The following is a 20,850-nucleotide window of genomic DNA, read 5'->3' on the forward strand; positions in this document are numbered from 1 at the left end:
TATATCACCACAAACACTCTTAGAGACCATTATTCCCCAAAGCCCGATTCATTGTGGCCGGTGACTTCAACCAAGCCAACCTCAAAAGGGCGCTGCCAAAGTACCACCAACACATCTCCTGCACCACCAGGGGAGCCAACCATTCTGGATCACTGCTACACAACCATCAAAGACACCTACATTCCCCACCCATACTTCGCAAAATCCGATCAGAGCGCTGTGTTCCTCTTCCCAGCTTACAAGCAGAAGCTGAAACGGGGTGACCCTTCACAAAAGGAAGCACAATGCTGGTCCAAGGCAGCAGTATACCTTAATGACTACTGCCCAGTGGCTCTGACCTCAATAATCATGAAGTGCTTCGAAAGGCTGGTCACAGCCCACATCAACTCCAATCTCCCAGCCTGTCTCAATCCCTTGAAATTTGCCTACCGACATAACAGGTCCACAGTGGGTGCCATATCCCTAGCCCTGCATTCATCTCTGCAACATCCGGAAAATAGGGATGCCTACATCAGACTCCTGCTCATTGACTACAGCTCCATCTTCAACACCATTATCCCCTCCAGACTGATCTCAAAACTGTGTGACCTTGGTCTTGTATCCACCCTCAGCTTTCTGACCCATAGGCCGCAATCAGTGAGGATAGGTAACTGCACCTCCTCCACAATAGCACTCAACCCTGGAGGCCCCAGGGATGCATCCTCAGCCCCCTAACGTACTCCCTGTACACCCACGGCTGTGTTGCCAAATTCTGAACAAAAGCCATCTACAAGTTCACTGATGACACCACCGTAGTGGGACAGATATGTAACAACGACGAGTCAAACGACAGAAGGGAGATAGAGGGCTTGGTGACGTGGTGCAACGAAAACAATCTGTCACTCAACGTCAGCAAAACTAAAGAACTGATCATCAACTTCAGAAAGAAAGGAGGAGAACACGCCCCCATCTATATCAAAGGAACTGAGGCTGAGAGGGTGGACAGCGTCAGGTCGCTCGGAGTGATGATAACCGACAGCCTGTCCTAGACTTTCCACATTGACGCGACAATCAAGAAGGCACAACGTCTCTTCTTCCTCAAGCAGCTCAGGAAATTTGCCATGTCCATAAGGACCCTCACCAATTTCTACAGATGCATTGAAAGCATACTGTCCAGGTGTGTAACGGCTTGGTACGGCAACTGCTCTGCTCAGGACTGTAAGAAATTACAGAAGGTTGTGCACACAGCCTAGACCATCACAGAAGCTAACCTTCCATCCATGGACTCCATTTACATGGCTCGCTGCCGCGGAAAGGCTGCCAACATCATCAAAGACCCATCGCACCCCGGTAATGCTCTCCTGCAACTTCTTCCATCAGGCAGAAGATACAGAAGCCTGAACACATGCACAAGCAGGTTCAGGAGGAGCTTCTTCCTGGCTGTTATCAGACTAATGAATGGACTCTCTAGCCTCAAATAATGCTGATCTTGCTAACATTGATCCCAGCTAATGCACACCATGTGCAATGTAACCTGTATGCCTCTGTCTAAGTTTTTTTTTTGATCTGTACGTCCTTGCTTACTATGATCTACCTACACTGCTCATAAACAAAGCTTTTCACTGTACTTTGGTACACAAGACAATAAATCAATCAATCTTAGCCAGCATCACAAAAACAGATTATCTGGTCTTTATTGCAGTGCTGTTTCTGGGATCTTATTGTGCACAAATGGAATGCACCATTTCATAATTACAACTGCGCCAGCAAAAACTACTTACTTAGCTGCAAAGGGCTTTGATACATCGTGAGGCCGTAATAAGAAAAAACCTATGACTGCAAATCTTTCTTTTTAACAGTGCACAAAGTTCAATTTTGACCAAAGCACTTCACCCGTAGGTCAACTTAACTGTGACTATGTGATAGCACCTCATGAATGTCCCAATGTGCTTCAGATATAAGGTCTCCAGCAAATGTGGATGCGATTTGTAGAGGATGGGACAACCTGCAACAGTAATCATAAATACACCATCGCTGACCTTCTGTAGCTCCATTCCATAAAAGGGATTTCTGAGCCACACTCCAGGCAGTTTCATTATGAATGGCTCTCGGGAATCTTAAAAAAACCCTGATTTGCTGGAGAAAAGCAGATAATGTTCATCTGAAACAACAGATAGCTATGGTCAGTGCCAAAATAGTAGGATAAAGTTACATGGCCCATTTCAACACTGTTAGCATCGTTTCAACACCAGTTGAATATTCACTCTGGAATCTCAATGCAGCCCAACCCACAATCTACCCAGGGCTTCAGGTGTTATTTCCCTTTAGACTTCTGTCAGCTCCAACATGATTTATCTAGGCCTTGAAAGAGGACAGTCAGCCTTTCAACTCATTCTGTCAACTCAGTGAGATAATGCCTTATCTTTATTGCAACTTCATCTTGGTTCCATGACCCTTAACACTCTTGCGTACCAAAATGTGATAAATGGATCTCAGGCCAGATGGAACCGTATGAAACCAGACTCAAATCCTTGTCTTGACCATTCTTTTATTTACAGAATACATTACGAATTGCATACTAAATAAAAACCAGAAGAACTATGGGTGCTGTGAATCAGAAACAAAAATAGAAATTATCGGAGAAGGTCAGCAGGTCTGGCAGCATCTGTGGAAAGAAATCAGAGTTAACATTTCAGGTCAAGCGACCCTTTCTGCCTTTGACCAGCCAACCTAGTGTTGCAGCAGTTTCTCCTCTCTAGGCCCTTAATTAAATAATGCTCCCCTCCTGTGTATTTTAACAATACAGCTAGACCCGAAACGTCAGCCTTCCTGCTCCTCTGATGCTGCTTGGCCTGCTGTGTTCATCCAGCTCTACACCTTGTTATCTCAGATTCTCCAGCATTGGCAGTTCCTACTATCTCATTAAAAATGTGTTTGTTGTCTTGCAATAAAATGACCATGAACATGCATACTGACACTCACTAACTCTCTGTCCCTTTCTGGCCTGCCTCCTAGTTCGAACTGGTTGAAGCCTTGCTGTGGGAGGCGGACAGCTGTCTGGCAAGTGGTCCTACTCAGTGCTGGTCTCAACTGCTTCCTGGTAGCGTCCGTGGTCCTGGTTGTCCTCCTCCTAACGCTGGAGCTCCTCATCGACACCAAGTTACTTCAGTGTGAGTACAGTATGACCTTACCCACTCAACCTTCTCTTCTCCAGTGGAAAAGCTGCGGCCTGTTCAGTCATTTCTTGATAGTCATCATCCCTTTTCTCTCTTGTTGAAGTTACCAGTGCATTCCAGTTTGCGGGGATCATTCACTGGATAAGTCTTGTCATCCTCTCTGTCTTCTTCACGGAGGTAAACCCTTGAGTTGCTATTTGTTAAAGAGTGTTTCAAGTTGCTAATGACTGTGTGCAATGTTATTTACTATATCTCCTGTGGCACTGCTCATATTAGGATAGCAGATGCACTAGTTATGTATGTCATTCATATGCCAGTTGAACATACTGGTCATCACATGACTGGGAAGGGACCGAAGGGACAGTTGCGAAATTGGCTGATGATAGAATGATAGGAAAATAGGTTGTGAGGAGGATATAAGAAGACTATAAAGGGATGTAAATAAGTTAGGGGAGTGGGCACTGCTCACTTGCCATTAAACCACCACATTCCACACTCCCACTATGGTGTATAAAAAAATCCAACTTTACCAATACCCATTTATGCTTACTTTCTACTCCTTGTGAGCTAGCCAACCTCTAAATCCATGCCAATATGTTAGCCCCCTACACCATGAGCTTTAATTTTCTGTAACAATCTTTGATGTGGCTCCTTACCAAATGCCATCTGGAAATCTAACAACAATGTATCCACCAGATCCCCTTTATCCACAGCACATGTTACAACCTCAAAGAACTGCAATAAATTGGCTGAAATATGATGTCTTTTACAAAGTCCATGTTGACTTTTCCTGATTACCTTGAACTTTTCTTAGTGTCCATCCATAACAGTGGTGGCATGGTAGCTCAGTGGTTACCTCATCTGCCTCACAACACCAGGGACCTGGGTTTGATTCCACCCATGGATGACTGGCTGTGTGGAGCTTGCGCAGTCTCACTGTGTCAATGTGAGTTTCCTCTTGGTGCTCTAGTATTTTCCCACTGTCCAAAGATGTGCAGGTCAGGTGGATTGGCCATGGGAAATGTGGGATGGGTCTGGGTGGGATGCTTTGTGGAGGATCAGTGTGGACTTAATGGGTTGAATGATCTGCTTCCACACTGTAGGGATTCTATGATAACGTCTCCATCACGCTCCCTATAACAGATGTTGAACAAATTGGCCTCTTATTTCATGCTTTTAACCTCCCTTTTTGAAGTTCTTGAACTCAACCTAAAAGAGTCCAACAAACATGGAGCAAGCAAAGAAAACCTAGAAAAATGAACAATTACCCTCCCCAAATCCAGCTATGCAAGGACATGTAGGGTCAACAAAGGAGCCTCATTAACTTTCTTCCCTTTTTGAAGGAATATGCTTCATAGAAACGTTCGAGCAGGAGTAGGACATATAGCCCACTGAGCCTGCTCCAATATTCAGTTAGCTAATGGCTGATCACCTAACAACATCATTGTCCTGCACTATCTCCACATCCCTTAATGTTACAAGATTCCAGAAATCTATCAATCTCTGACTTGAACAGAGTATACGACTAAACTTTTACAGCCTCTGGAATAGAGAATTCCAAAGACTCACCACCCTCTAAGTGAAGAAATTCCTCTGCACTCCATCCTAAATGACCTGTAGTCACGAGAGTTTGGAAGGATGAGAGAGGATCAGATTGAAATATTTCAAATTGTAACAGAGCTGGACAAACTAGATGCAGGGAAGCTATTTCCCATGCTCGGACAGTCTAGAACCAGAGTTTGCAGTCTTAGGATACTGAAAAGACTATTTAGGACCGGGGTGAGGAAACATTTCATCAGTCAGAGGCTGGTCAACCTATGGAATTCGCGACCGCAGAAGTCTGAGTCACTAAGTATATTAAAAGAGAGGTTGATAAATTGTTAGGTATTAAAGGCATCAAGAGATTTGGAGACGAACTGGGAATATAGCATTGAGGTAGATGATCAGCCCAGATCAAATTGAATGGCAGTGAAGCCTTGAAGGTTCGAGTGGCCTACTCCTGCTCCTAATTCCTATGTTTATTGATAGCCTGTCCACTCTTCGTAAGCCCAGATAAGGGGTCTCTATGGAAAATATTTAGGCTCAGTTCTAGTTCCATTGAAGCCAGTTTACCCCCTTTGTAAGTGGCTCCTGATTGAACAAATTTAGGGGGTAATTTCGCAATCTCATTCACACTGCTGGTTGAGAATGGTAATGTCGCACTAAGGCCAATGGACAATAACAGACTGAGCTGTATACCACAGCCATCTCTCCCCACACCTGACCAGGAAACACTTTGGGGTTAAGATCGTTGATCTGCATTGTAGAACATCTGACGTTTAATGACCTTGTCATGGTGTAGAATATTCAACTTCTTGTCAACATGAAGAAATTTCCTTTCCTTCTCTGAACATAACTCGGAAAAGTCAGAAAGTTTATATCTGGGAACTGTTCAATACTGGAAAGCTCCAACTTGTAAACAGACAGCGCACTTATGCTGTGTATGTCTCAATGCATTGGAAAGGCTAAGTCTCTGCTGTGTTCTCTCTCTATCAGACTGTCTTCAGGATTGTGGTACTTGGCATTTGGGACTATATTGAGAACAAAGTGGAGGTGAGCTGTGCATTTACCTCAGTGCGCGTTGTTGCATGTGTAGCCATGTCCAAAGCCTAGAACATCAGAGCTAGATTGAATACATTATTCTTAGTTGAAATTCTTGCCCCTCAACCTGCCCAGAAACCAATGTTGACAAGTTTGCATTGCCTGATCTGTGATGAGGGAAAACAATTCATGTGTGGGCAAAGAGGGGGGTTTTCTGTATTCTCCTTGCACAACAGTTTCAAGTGCACGGACAGAAACAATTTTGTATTGTCAACATTCCACTACAAGTGCCATCAGTGGCACTAAAAAAATGGAGTAAGATAGGCCATTCAGCCTATCTGATCCATACTGCCACTCAAGTAAATTATGGTTCACGTCTACCTCACCTTGTTTTTGCTCCATATCCTATTTAAAAATGACCACATGTTTGTTTGCTTCAACTGGAAGATGAGAAAGTCAAGCAGCTTTTGCTTTCAAGGGGATTCTTGACTGGGGCAGGGATGGCAGAGTAAATCAGGTAAACATCATAACAAGTAACTCAAGGTTCATCTGCTCACCTGGACCAGTTACAAGTGCTAAGGAAATTGGAGAGGATTTAACCTAGAGGGTTTTATTCCCCTTTTTGGCCTGGGTTATTTTTAAACCCCCTCCTGGAAAATGACATGGATGGGTGTAAGAAGTGGGGGTGGGTCATAAGCATAGTCTATTATCATGGTGTATGGGGCAGGCTGAAGGAGACAATGTGATCTTTCCCTGTCCATCAATTTTGCGCATATGTACCTTTCATCACTAGGTACAATTACTATGTATCTGGGATTTGACCACTGACCTCAGACTGAGGAAGATCCCAGTCAGAGCTGTAAAGCTAGAGGTGGGACTTTGTGCAGATGGGAGTGTTGTATTTATGTGTGTGTACCACTCCAAACCTTCACTCACCCAGCAGGAATGGAAAAGTCTAGGAGCCAACCCAATCCTGGAATTGATTCCATTGGAAAAGCAATAAGAATATACCTCTCCATTGGGTCGAGCAGCCAATCATGTTTCCATGGAGACGTATGCTGCTGAGTTCTTGCAGGGGAGAACACCATGGATACAGGCAGGAGGAAGGAATAATGATGGAGATGAAGGAACATTTGCCTCTAACACATGCAGACATGACATATGCACAGAAAAACACACGCACAGACTCACACATACACACAAGAAAGCACACACACAAACATACACACAGGCACAGATGTATTCACGGAAAAATACACATTCACATAAAATACATGCATGGATTCACACACACATACACTCAGAAAAACACACACAATCAGAAACACGAACAAAATGCATGCATAAAAGCACATACAAAGAATCACATATACTCAGACAAACAGACATATATAGGCAGAGATGTACACAGAAAAACACACGTATAGGATCACTTGTACACACAGGAAAATAGAAAACACACACACACACACACGCACACAGAAGCACAAGCACAGACACAGGTATAGACTTGTTTCTCGTTCATGTTTGAGTCAATCCAAATTCAGAAAGAAAATTATATGATAACCCAGTGTGTTGCCTGTTATCAAAATAAGTCAGTAAGAAACCATTAATAGAAAGTGGGCTATGCTAAGCAGCCCTGCTGCAATCATAAATTGGCAGCGTGCTCATTAACAATGCGTCCAGAGTTACAATTCGTAGTTAAATGAGACTCGCTTGTTGACCCCAGCTTGAAGTGGTGCATGGGGATAATTATACACCACAGGACACTAAACCGAGTGGCTGTTTCCTTGTTCATCCCTCTCTGCATAAACATGTCTCACTGTAAACACAAAAGCTTTATCTTAATGATGAAAGGAAAGGCTGAAAAGACTATCGATCTGAGTTCAAAACAAGAAAATGCTGGAATTTTGAAAAATTTGATCCTGGGATATAGGTGCCGCCATCTGGGTCAGCATTTATTGGCCGTCCCTACCTACCCTTTAGAAAGTGGTGGTGAGCTGCCTTCTTGAACCCCTGCAGTCCATTTCCTGTAGGTAGACCCACAATGCTGTTAGGGAGGGAATTCCAGGATTTTAATCCAGAGACAGTGAAGGAACAGCAAAACATTTCTAAGTCAGGATGGTGTGTGTCTCGGCAGGGGGCGGAATTTGCAGGGGGTGGTGTTCCCATGTACGTGCTGCCCTTGTCTTTAACACAAAAGTGGATTGCACTTCAGTTGGGTTTCCTTCCTCTCCCAGCTTGCTTTGTGGGTGCAGGCCAAGTGGAGGAAGATGAGCAAAGTGTGGGTGTGTGTCCAGCTCAGCCTTACTCACACATCTAACAGTCCTCACATGACCACAGCCGCCCACTTACCCATTTACCCATTCACTCATTTGTGGGGAGGTGATGGCGTAGTGTTATCATTGCTGGACTGTTGACCCAAATAATTAATGTTCTGTGAACCTGGGTTCGAATCCCACCATGCAGATGGAAGTTGAATTCACTAAAAAAAAAATTAATGTTTAATGATAACCATGATTCCATTGCCAATTGTTGGGGAAAACCCACCTGGTTGACTAATGTCCTTTAGAGAAGGAAACTGCCATCCTTACTTGGTCTGGCCCACATGTAACTCCAGACCCACAGCAATGTGGTTGACTCTTAAATGCCCTCTGGTCAATTAGAGATGGGCTTGTAAGTGCCATTTCAGGGGGCAATTAAGATTGCTGTGGGTCTAGATTCACATGAGGGCCAGACCAGGTAACGACAGCAGACTTCCTTCTCTGAAGGACATTGGTGAACTAGATGGACTTTTACAACAATTCATGGCCATCATTACTGAGACCAGCTTTCAAATCCAGGTTTATAATTTGAACCTGAATTCCACCAGCTGCTGTGAACTCATGCCCTCAGAACATTAAAATAAAGGCAAATTACTGCAGATTCTGGAAATCTGAAACAAATGCATCCAATGCTGGAGAAACTCAGCAGGTCTGGCAGCACCTGTGAAGAGAGAAGCAGAGTTAACATTTTGAGTCCGATGGGACTTTTTTTTTCACAACTGTTCTGAAGAGGGGTTCATACCAGACTCAAAATGTTAACCCTGCTTCTCTCTTCACAGATGCTGCCAGACCCGCTGAGTTTCTCTAGCATTATCTTTGTTTGTCCCCAGAACATTAGTTTGAGCCTCTGGAAAGTGACAAATGCCATAATTAGATACTATATTAATGCTGTATTTAAATGCTGCACATTTAGACTCTAGAGACATAGATGGGGTCATAGCTAAGTTTCTAAATCACAAGTGGTTTGGACAGAGTAGACAGGGAGAAACTGTTCATGAAAGGACAGAGAATGAAAGGGCAAAAATTATTTAAATTGGCAAAAGAAATAAAAAAGATGTGAGAAAAGTCTAGTTCTCGCAGTGAATACACTTCCTGAGAGTGTTGTGGAAGCAGTTTCAACTGAAGCAATCAAAAGGAAATTAGACTGTCATCTGAAAGGCTCCATAAATGGGCAACCACACCACTAGTGGTGTGTTACAGTCATGGGCAGTAGTTCGGTTAGCACAGCTCACATTGTAAGGTGTGGGTCAAGTCTGCAACAGAGCTGTCCCTAGTGGGCCTGGGGACACTGTGCGGTACTTCACCTCTGCCCTGGGGAATATTGCACAAATCACTTAGGGTTGAGGCCCAAACAATGGATATTTCCAAGAAGGAGGTAGAAATAGTCGTTAGGGTTACAGGGATCAACAGGTATGGGTAGAAATAGGGAGTTGGATGATCAGCTGTGATCATATCAAATGGCAGCAGGCCCAACTCCTCTCTATGTTTTCACGTTTCTGTGTATCTTTAACCTCTGTGAACTAATTATGTAACTTGTTATGGACCAGACCATTATATCCCCAAAAATTATAGTAAACAGATAGCCTAGACTCTAATTTTTATATTTATTTAAAGGCAAGAGTAAGGCACTACATTCCGGATCTAATTTGATTGGTCAGTCACTAGGTTTAAGTAATACTCACTTTATTCTTACAACGCAGTTAAAATAAAACAAAAAGAAGAATGACATAACTTTAACTCTATTGAAATTTTTAACAAGATAATATATGATTTAACTATTAAATATCAACTATTCTTTGATCCGATGGGCCAAGGAGTGGCAGATGGAGTTTAATTTAGATAAATGTAAGGTGTTGCATCTTGGTAAGGCATAATGGTAAGGTTCTGGGCAGCCAAACAAAGAGACCTTGGGCTGCAGATGCATAGTTCCTTGAAAGTGGAGTCACAGGTAGACAGGATAATGAAGAAGGCATTTGGTACGCTTGCCTTTATTGGTCAGTGCATTGAATGTAGGATGTTATGTTGCGGCTGTACAGGACATTGGTTAGGCCACTTTTGGAATACTGTGTTCATTTCTAGTATCCCTGCTATAGGAAAGACATTGTTAAACTTGAAACAGTGCAGAAAAGATTTACAAGAATGTTGCTAGGGTTGGAGGGTTTGAGCTATAGGGAGAGGCTGAATATGCTGGGGCTATTTTCCCTGGAGCATTGGAGACTGAGGGGTGACCTTATAGAGGTTTATAAAATCATGAGGGGCATGGATAGGGTGAATAGCCAAGGTCTTTTTCCCAGGGTAGGGGAGTCCATAACTAGGAGGCATGGGTTTAAGGTGAGAGGGGAAAGATTTAAAAGGGACCTAAGGAGCAACCATTTCACGCAGAGTGTGGTGCATGTATGGAATGAACTGCAAGAGAAAGTGGTGGAGGCTGGCACAATTACAACATTTAAAAGGCATCTGGATGGGTATATGAATAGGAAGGGTTTGGAGGGATAAGTGCCAAATGCTGGTAAATGGACTAGATTAATCTAGGATATCTGGTCGGTATGGACGAGTTGGATCAAAGGGTCTATTTCCGTGCTGTACAGCTCTATGACTCTATGTTCCAATGTAGGCAGCATGCCATAAACACACCCTTGGCAAGGCAATTTAGCAAAATAGTTCTATCCTCACGTGCTGTCCTTCTCCAGTCCAGCTGAAAGAAATACTGAAAAAAAGTCTGCCTCTTTAAAGAGGAAAAAAATTTATGAGCATCAGAGCAAGAGAGACCTGTGCTGTTTAACTCCAGCAGCCAGCTAATGCAAAATCAAGCTGAAAGCAAATCCCAAAGCCCCTTGTTCTGGGTAAACCTGACTGCCCACTCATGCGTCTTTTGTCTAATTTAAAAAAACATCCAAGGACAACTGAGAAGCTGTTTACCAACTCCCTGTCTAAAGGAGACATTTCAGCACCACTGTGACGACACCACTCTGCAAGAGAAACAGGACAGAACACACCTCTCTTAAAGGAACAGTACCATCACAAAGTGTGCAGGAGCCTCACATCACAGTGCAACTGAATGTGTGCAGGTAGATTGCACTGACCATTTTTGCCTTGGGAACACCCACTCTCTATATCTGAAAAGGAAGAATGTGAAGTGTTATAGGGTGAAGGCCGGGCAATGGCAGCGGCTCATTTGAAATGTCAGCGTAGACACGATAGGCGGAATGGTCTTGTTTAGCATTCTAGCAATTCTCTGATGCTGTAATGTCTGATTCCCTGTGGGAATTTTTCAGGTGTTTGATGGTGCAGTCATCGTCCTGTCATTGGCTCCTATGGTGGCCTCAACTGTAGCAAATGGACCCAGCAGCCCATGGGATGCCATCAGCCTGATCATCACTCTTCGCATTTGGAAGGTCAAACGTATCATTGACGGTGAGTGGTTGGCATTTAATGGTAACATTATTGGTCAATTGGATTTTGTTGACGATTTACTTTTTCCCTGTTACCAGACGGGAAAAGTCTCTGCTAAATCACATTGAAATATACCTTATAATTTATATAAACACTTCACAATCACAGGATGGTTGTCTATGTCATAGAATGAGGAATTTCCAGAGAATTTAAAAAAAGTGTTTTTCTCACTCATCTTCTAACCATTTATCTAGATGCACGATGCATGCAATAATGGACTATTGACTAATCACAATCTCAGTGTCTATTCATTGGCCTGCAATAGATCCAAGCATGGAGTGCAGTAAATGCCCATGGAACTGTAATCCCAAATATAACTGTATTGCCCCAGCTGCTTTTTATTCCCAATACATTTGTTATCAGGATATGAACCTTGATGGCAAGACCAATTTTGCGATAATTTCTCACCAACATGTTCAGAGGTGTTATTACACACCTCTGGAGCAGGTGGGACGTGAATCTGGGCCTCCCAGCTCAGAGGTAGGGACACTACCACTGCACCACAAGAGGTCTCCAAGGCCAACACTTATTGTATCTGTAATTGCCTTTTCTGTGGTTCATTAGGCCATTTTAGAGGACAATTTAGAACTCAACCACATTTTTGTGGGTATGTGGTCTCATGTTGGCCAGACCAGGAAAGGATGGCAGATTTCCTTCCATCAAGGACCAGATCGGTTTTGCAGCAATCTGGTAGTTTTGTGGATGTCACGAATAGGAGCAGTAGTTTAGCCTAGATTTATTAATTCATTTAATTTAAATAACACCAAATGCCATGGTGGGATTTGACCTCAGACTCATAAACATTGGTCTGGATCTCTGGATTACTAGTAATCATTGACATCGCCACTGTATACAAACTTTAGATTGCTATTGCTCAGAGACAATTTATGGAAAATCTGGAGCCACATCTTCATGCAAAGGAAATTTCAAATGCCAAAGGTGCTGTTGAGGATGCTCTCGTGATGCTGGTTCAAATCCCAGCAGGGCAGCTAGTGGAATTTTAAATCAATTAATAAAATCTGCAATTGAAATTTAGTCTCAGTGGCCATGAAGCTATTTACCATTATAAAACACACCTGGTTCACTAATGTCTTTAGGAAAGGAAATCTGCCTTCATTGTCTGGTCTGGCCTTCATGTGACTCCAGACCCACAGCAGTATAGTTGACTCTTAACTGCCCTCTGACCTAGTAACCCACTCAGTTCATGGGTAATTAGGAAGGGGCAACAAATGTTGGTAACTTTAGTGACGCCCAGATCCCATGAAAGGATAAAGAAGTGATCTCTTCCTGCACTGTAGGGATTCTATGGTTCTGTAATTCTCTGAAATACTACATCTGGGAGCCAATTAAAAATATCAAAGCTGAAATTGATCAATTTTTGCTGAGAAATGGTTTTGAGACTTGCAGAAAAAAGGTAGGCGGATGGATTAGGAAAGAACTCATTGGATAGCAGAGCAGGCTGAACAGCCTCCTCCCATTCCTGTGAACTGTGAAGTGAGGACAGGCTCATGTAAAACAATGATGTCCCTATGCTGGAATAATCTGACATAATGGGGCTGGAATTTACGGACGCATTTAGGACTGGCCATGGTCCCCCACACACCTCACACACACAGATACACACACACACACACACACAATGTGACAACATGACACACATACACAGTGTGACAATATGAAATATGATGTGATTTCTTGGTTTGGCAAAATAATGTCATCACACCAGTCTCCCAAATTACAAAAGGCAAGTGGCTCTGGAATCAGAATGCCATGCGCCATATAGGCGACAGCCTGGTGATATTATCACTGCCCTGTTAATCTAGAGACCCAGGTAATTTTCTGAGGACAGAGGTTCGAATCCTGCCATGGTAGATGGTGCAATTTGAATCCAATAAAAATCTGGAATCAAGAGTCTAATGATGACCATTTTCAATTGTTGGGAAAAACCCATCTAGTTCATTAATATCCTTCAGGGAAGGTAACTACCATCCTTACCTGCTCTGGCCTACATGTGACTCCAGACTCACAGCAATGGCCCTCTGGGAATCCCCACACAGAGATGGGTAGTAACTGCTGCCCTAGTCAGTGATACCCACATCCTGTGAATGAATAAAAAAGATTAAAATTGCCAACTATCAAGGTTGTTACTAATATGTTGCCCACTGCATTCTTCAAGCAGCGGACATGAAGAAGTTTGAAAGCATAACAATGGGACAGAAGAAACAGCCTTCTCCCTTGGGACAATAATTGGATTCTTTTCATTGTTCTCTTATGGAATGTGGGTGTCATTGGCTGACTTCTGTTTCCCATCCCAAAAATTCCCTTGAATGGTTTGAAATAGCTCCAGCAAGCCAGAGGATGGTTAAGAATCAATTACATTGCTGTAGGTCTGGAATCACATATACGTCAGACCATGTAAAGATGGCAGATTTCTTTCCTTGAAGGACATCAATGAACCACATGGGATTTTACAGAAATCAACACTAGTTTCATAGTCACCATCACTGGGACTAACTTTCATTTCCAGATTTCAATAGGTGAATTGAAATTCCACAAGCTGCTGCAGTGAGATTTGATCCCATGCACCCCAGAACATCAGCTTGCTCTCTAGAATACTACTCCAATAGCATTATCACTATACTATTGTCTGTCTGACCCTGTTGGCTTGAGTGTATCAGTGCAGCCGTGGAATTGATTAGAGTCAACATTTTCATAAGAAAAGAGCAAATTAACAAACAGAAAAATCCTTTCCTTTGGCTGTATGCAGCTAACGTGAACCTGGCTACAGTCAGTAATACATCTGTCTGCTGAAATGCTAATATTAGCTAAATTTTGAAAATAGTCTGTGACTGTTGCATTCCGCAAGCTAAGAACTAGATCCAAAGTTAAACAAATGAAGAAAGTGCAGTCACAACAAAATATATTGGGCAGATGTGGCTTTTATGCAGTTTCAATTAAGTGACAGATTTTCAATGGAAAATTACAAGCTGTGTGTTTTTGGACTGGGAAAATCAATTCAACAGCAATATCTGTACAGTTTTTCACTTTACACTCAGTAATAGTTGCTGTTACTTGATAAATGGATGGATGGGGATCTTGCTTTTCATGAGTAAGGGATACTGACTGTTGCAGTTATGTGATCCTACAGCACTAGCACCTCACCCAGGAGCCTACTATCGAAATGTGAGCCTTCATAGTTGAGCGATGCCAGGCTGTTTGGCTGAAAAAAGCATCACCAGCAAGGCCAAAACCTGTCGTCCTCCTCCAATACCCACACTCTTGAGTTTGATGGGGGGGTGGTTACAACAACAGCTTACATTTATGTAGCAATTCCAACAAAATATGACACCAAACCACCAAGGGTCAGTGGGCAAAATGTTTGTCAAAGAGGTGAGTTTTAAGAATTGTCTTAGAGACAGAAGTGAGGCAGTGAACTAAAGAGGTGTAGGTAGGGAATTATGGGGCTTAGAGTCTTGGAAACTGAAGATATGACCATGGGGAGATTAATATCAGTAATTCTCAAGAGGTCAGAATAAGGAGAATGTAAGTATCTTGGAAAGTGCAGGGCAAGAGGATATTAGAGTGAAAATATTAAAAACAAGGATAAGAATTTTAAAATCAGAACTTTGTTTGACCAGGAGTCATTATAAGTCAGTGAGGACATGGCAGTTAGGAAAATGGGTCTTGTTACCTGTTATATGACAGCAGAGTGTTGGATAACCTCAGGATTACAAAGGGTAGAACTCAGACCAGTCAGGACTGTATTGGAATAATCGAGGCGTAATGGAGTTTTGAATGACAGTTTTAGTAGCAGATGAGCTGTGACAGTGGTAACAATTTTACAGAGGTGCTAATAGCAGGTCTTAGTGATGGCACAAACATGAGATCAGAAACTCATCTCAGAATTAAATGTGGCACCAAGATTGCAAACAGGCTAAATTAATCTCAAACTGTTGCCTGGGAGTGGGATGGTATTGGTAGCTAGGGGATAGAGTTAGGAGCAGGAACCAAAAATAATGGCTTCAGCTTCTTAATTGGATGGAACTGCAGACCCATGACTATTGTCTACCTTTTTTGCCTTTTGTCACCCAGTGGAACTGGGACAACTCTGCATAACAATTAGCATCCCACACAGCTAGCCAGAGATCAAACCTTCTGCAGACAGTAAGGACCCAATGGGTAGCACCACTGTCTGAGCAAGAAGGTTGTAGACTCAGGTCCCACTCCAGGTGCAAAATTCAGGCCAACATTCCCAAAGCAGTGCTGAGGGAGGACTGTTCAGAGATAGTAGGAACTGCCGATGCTGGTGAATCTGAGATAACAAGGTGTAGAGCTGGATGAACATAGCAGGCCAAGCAGCATCAGAGGAGCAGGAAAGCTGATGTTTCAGGTCTGGACCCTTCTTCAGAAAATCAAGACGCCCTTTAAAAGTCACTATAGTATCTGCTTCCACTACCTCCCCCAGCAGCGAGTTCTAGGCACCCACCATCATCTGAGTAAAAAACATATCTCGTACATCACCTTTAAACCTTGCCCCTTGCACCTTAAACCTATGGCCCCCTAGTAACTGACTCTTCCACCCTGGGAAAAAGTTTCTGACTGTTCATTCTGTCCATGCCCTTCATAATCTTGTAGACCTCTATCAGGTCGTCCCTCAACCTTTGTCGTTCCATTGAGAACAACCCAAGTTTCTCCAACCTCTCTCGTAGCTAATGCCCTCCATACCAGGCAACATCCTGGTAAATCTTTTCTGTACCCTCTCCAATGCCACCACATCCTTCTGGCAGTGTGGCAACCAGAATTGAACACAATATTCCAAATGCTGCCTAACAAAGGCTCTATAAAGCTGCAACAATACCTGCCAATTTTTAAACTGAATGCCCCACCAATGAAGGCAAGCATGCCATATGCCTTGTTGATTACCTTCTCCACCTGTGTTGCCACTTTCAGTGACCTGTGTACCTGTACACCCAGATCCCTCTGCCTATCAGTACTCTGAGAGGTTCTGCCATTTACTGTATAAGTACTTTATCAGGTGTGAAGAGGTTTGAGTTGCCCTGAGATGATGAAAGGAGTTATTTACAATTGGGACCTCTTCCCTAAAACTATCCAAACTGGAGAGGAAGCACCCACAAAGGTGACAATCATCTTGAGTTTGTCCAACAGTGTAAGCTAAGTGTACAGAATGAAACGAATGAGCATGAAAAAATGAGCATTCAACCCAGCTGACTTTTCAAACAGCCTCACCTCTGAAAGGGTAATTGGACCTAGCATTGGAATCACAACCCACAACTCCAGTGTAGAAGGAAGTCATCTTCACTCTCGGGGGAGTGCCTAAAGATATGAAGATTGAAATGCAAGTCTTTTTTTTCTCCCCCCAGCTTTACTCATTGTTGTAGATGCAGAGAGAGACAAACAAAGGAGAGTAAGTTCTTCCAACCGGGCTCTTTCTGAATCAGAAATATCCTTCTTTAATTCCTTTGATTGCATTAATACAGATTATGCTGCATTCCAATTGCAGACTGTTTTCCCAAACTGTTCATCAGCAGAACTGATATTTATGAGCACATGTTTGCTAATCAGCATTTGGAGCTGTTCATTAGGAGCAAATGGAATATCATTAACATTTACTCTGTGGTTTATGAGTCTAGCTTAAGGAGTAATCAATTTGGATGACAAACTTAAATTTTTTTAAAGTGTAATTTAAAATTTAACAATCAACCTTTAGGGAGAAACAGTCAATGTGGAGGAGCCATATGGGTGCAAACTATTTCAAAGACAAACACCCCATCACTTGCAAAGAATGTTCAGTTGTTACTGCATATAGAAATGTAAGAACTGCAGGAGACATTCAGCCTCTCAAACCCATTCCAGCATTAAGCTAAATCAAGGTTGATCCACATCTTAATTCCATCTACCCAACTTCATTCCCAGCTTCTTAATATCCTTCCCCTCTAACAATCTCAGTCAATCAAGCCCTCCCCGGCTTTAAGAGTTATTTTTGTTCAGGGGTGAAGATGGAAGATTTGAGCTCCCCTTTTATGTGAAGAATCTTTCCTTATTGCACTTCTATACAGTGTAGCTAATTCTAATTTTATGCCCTCTTGTTCTGCACCCTCCAATCGGAAGAAATAATTTCTTTCTGTTTACCCACCATGATGTATACTGGCCTAAATCTTGTGTTCAAATCTCTGGACTGGGATTTGAACCTATAACTACACTGTACAGGTGTCTATGTTATGGACTGGAACAGTTCAAGAAGGCAGCTCATCACTACTTTCTTGAAGGCCATTCAGGGATGGGTGATACATGTCTGCATCCTGTGGAAGAATTTAAAAGAGTTGAGGCTTATAGAAGAATCCCTACGGTGTGGAAGCAGGCCATTCAGCCCTCTGAAGAGCATCCCAGCCTGACCTACCCAGCTCCCCACCCCTGCATTTCCCATGAATAATTCTTTAAAAAGTTATCCTTTGCCTACTGTAGGGGCTATGGCTAAATTCGTGGGCCTGCTATACTTGAAGACCCATTGAAAATTTCATTGTTGCGAATGATTACAATCGGACTGGAGCTATCCGTGGTGCTGAATTGCGTAAGTATCACCGAACCTCTGGAGCTGACATTGACAAATACCGTTTACAGTCCCGGTCATTACAAGGCACGTAACACTTCTAAAAACACCTTGCTGGAAACCTCTCACTGCAGCCCAGCGTCTCCTACTTTGAGAAGCAAATCTTCCGGTCTCTCTCCTTTCATTGTATTGATAGTCACCGCTGTTGTTGGTCGACATACCGCAGTCTGTACCGTGCTCACTGTTACAATAAAGACGATGGCAGCCGAAGAGTCATACAGCGTAGAAACAGACCCTTCGGTCCAACCAGTTCATGCCGAACGTAATCCCAAACTAAATTAGTCCTATCTGCCTGCTCCTGACCCACATCCCTCCAAACATTTCCTATTCGTGTACTTATCTAAGTGTCTCGTAATTGTTGTAACTGTACCACATCAACTTCCTCAGGAAGGTCATTCCATACACGAACAACCCTCTGTGTAAAAAAAAATTGCCCGTCATGTCTTTTTAAAATTGCTCTCCTTGCACTTTAAAAATGTGCCCTCTAGTCTTGAAATCTCCCATCCGAGGGAAAAGACACCTACCATTAACCCTGAAACGACCAGATATTAAATTTAGCTCCTTTGTTCGGGAGCAGCAGCAGAAATAGCTGAAGAAACTCAGAATGTCTGGCAGCATCTGTTGACAGAAAGCAGAATCAACATTTCAGGCCCAAAGACCCTGCTCTACTTCTTCTCCAGCTGTTTCTGATTTTGTTTCAGATTTCCAGAATCAGCAGTTCTTTATTTCCTTCCTCCTTTGTTCGGGAATGGGAGGGGGGGAAAGGAGATTAGAGCCAAGTGGACTCCAATTCCATTACCCTCTACACTTGCAAATCGAGATTTTGAGACGAAGTCTTTAATTAAAGGTGTGTGGAGCGGGGATGGCTGTTGACATTTACTTCAGAAGGGGTTGAAATCCACGTCGGGTCTTTTGACCTACCGTTAATGTGTCAACACCAGTCGCTGTCCGTGGTCCTGCACACCGCGGGGAATTTCTGCCTCAGGCCATTTGCTGGTATGTCTAATGTTTAAATGAGAAAACAGCAATTGTGAAAAAGCCTCAGTAGACCCACCCCACAAACTCTGCTCCCAAAACTGGCGCACGGTATACGAGAAATGAAGAATTTTTGGACGAATGTCCGAGGGCCATCTTATACTTAATATCCATTATTACTTGTATAATACGGTAGTCTCTTCATTGATCGAAATTAGTGGGAAACCATCAAAACCACTAATTCTGGTTCATAACTTTAAAAAAAAACTTGCATTTATGTAGAGCCTTTCACAATCCCAGGATGTCCTAAAGCATCTTACAGCCAATAAGGAATTTTCAAAGCGTGGCTATTGTTTTAAAGAACAAATACGACAGCTAATTCGTGCACAGCAAGGTCCCACAAATCATCCACGAGACAACAAACTGATAGTCTGTGAAAGAAAATATACATTAATGATGTACTTACTTCAAAAGAAGACTATTGGAATTCAATTTATATTTTAGACATTTCCAGACAGATCTTTACGAAAGGTTTGGTTTGTCCCAAATCAGACAGAAATTTGTCATAGACAGAAAACATAGTTTTGGTGAAAATTAAAGTAGAATGTTAAAAGGGGTAAGCCTGAAGTACTAGTACCAAAGTGAGTCCTATTCCTGGTTGTTATTGTCCAAGGATATATTTCCTGTGAGGCCCACTGGCTGTGGAAGGCCTCAAAATTCTCTTATGAGTTCCAAAGTTACTTCTCCAGAAGCAGCCAAGCACGGATAGGACTACAGGAAAGAGTGGTCAGGCAGTCACATCAACCTATTACTCACCCCAGACTCCACCACGAACCAGATGACTCTACCTATCATAGACTTGTGGATGGCCAGGCCACACCAGGCACTGCAGTAGGTGCAAAAGAATTCATTCAATTGCAAAAGAACAAAGCAGCCCGTTTGATTGGCACCACATCCACAAACATGCACTCAATCCACCACCGATGTCAGGTACCAGCAGCATGTACCATCTACAAGATGCACTGCAGAAATTCTCCAAGGTTCCTAAGACAGCATCTTCCAAACCCATGCTACTTGTAGGGTTCCCAAAGGTCTTCATGATAACTGTAGCAGACCTGACACCCTGATTTGATCGACCCTTTATTATCCATTGTCCAATAAGGAAAAGAGAATGGACTTTGAAATCCTTCCAACTAGCTAAAAGCAGCTTAAACCATTTATACTAAAACAGGATTGGGGCGTGATATTTTGAAGTAATTAGAGAATCTCAGGGAAAAGTAGGTGACTCGTCCATCTAGTTCTACTTAGATTGAATTTAAATGCTAATTGTGGATAAAGGAACTAGCAATTAATTATTTAGCACAACAGTCGGGGACACACGGGTGCCCTCAATTCAACCCCAATATCATTCATGTTGAACCAAAACAGAAATTGTTGGAAAAACACAGCAGGTTTAGCAGCATCTGTAGAGAGAAATCAGAGTTAACGTTGCAGGTCCAGTGACCCTTCCTCAGAACTTTCCTATGATTTCTCTCCACAGATGCGCCCAGACCTCCTGAGCTTTTCCAGAAATTTCTGTTTTTGTTTCTGATTTCCAGCATCCGCAGTTCTTTCGATTTTTATTTTGTCATTCATGTTGATCCTTAGAGTTCTTGTATTCTGGCCCCCTCTAGTGGCAGAGCTCATGAGTAACATGCCTGTCGTTCATTTAACAGGGACTCAATTGCTTGGAATT

General features: G+C 42.8%; 1 protein-coding gene across 1 annotated transcript in view; it reads left to right on the forward strand.

The window, feature by feature from the left end:
- tmem266 (transmembrane protein 266) overlaps positions 1-20,850 on the forward strand; it is a 74,875-nt gene that overhangs the window by 20,495 nt on the left and 33,530 nt on the right. Inside the window, exons 3-6 of the mRNA XM_048617048.1 lie at positions 2,995-3,149; positions 3,259-3,332; positions 5,691-5,747; positions 11,335-11,473. Of these exons, the coding sequence (XP_048473005.1) occupies positions 2,995-3,149; positions 3,259-3,332; positions 5,691-5,747; positions 11,335-11,473 (425 nt within the window). The remainder of the gene's footprint in view (positions 1-2,994; positions 3,150-3,258; positions 3,333-5,690; positions 5,748-11,334; positions 11,474-20,850) is intronic.

Source organism: Rhincodon typus, chromosome 36 (genome assembly GCF_021869965.1).
Source record: "Rhincodon typus isolate 14 chromosome 36, sRhiTyp1.1, whole genome shotgun sequence".
Classification (NCBI taxonomy): domain Eukaryota; kingdom Metazoa; phylum Chordata; class Chondrichthyes; order Orectolobiformes; family Rhincodontidae; genus Rhincodon; species Rhincodon typus.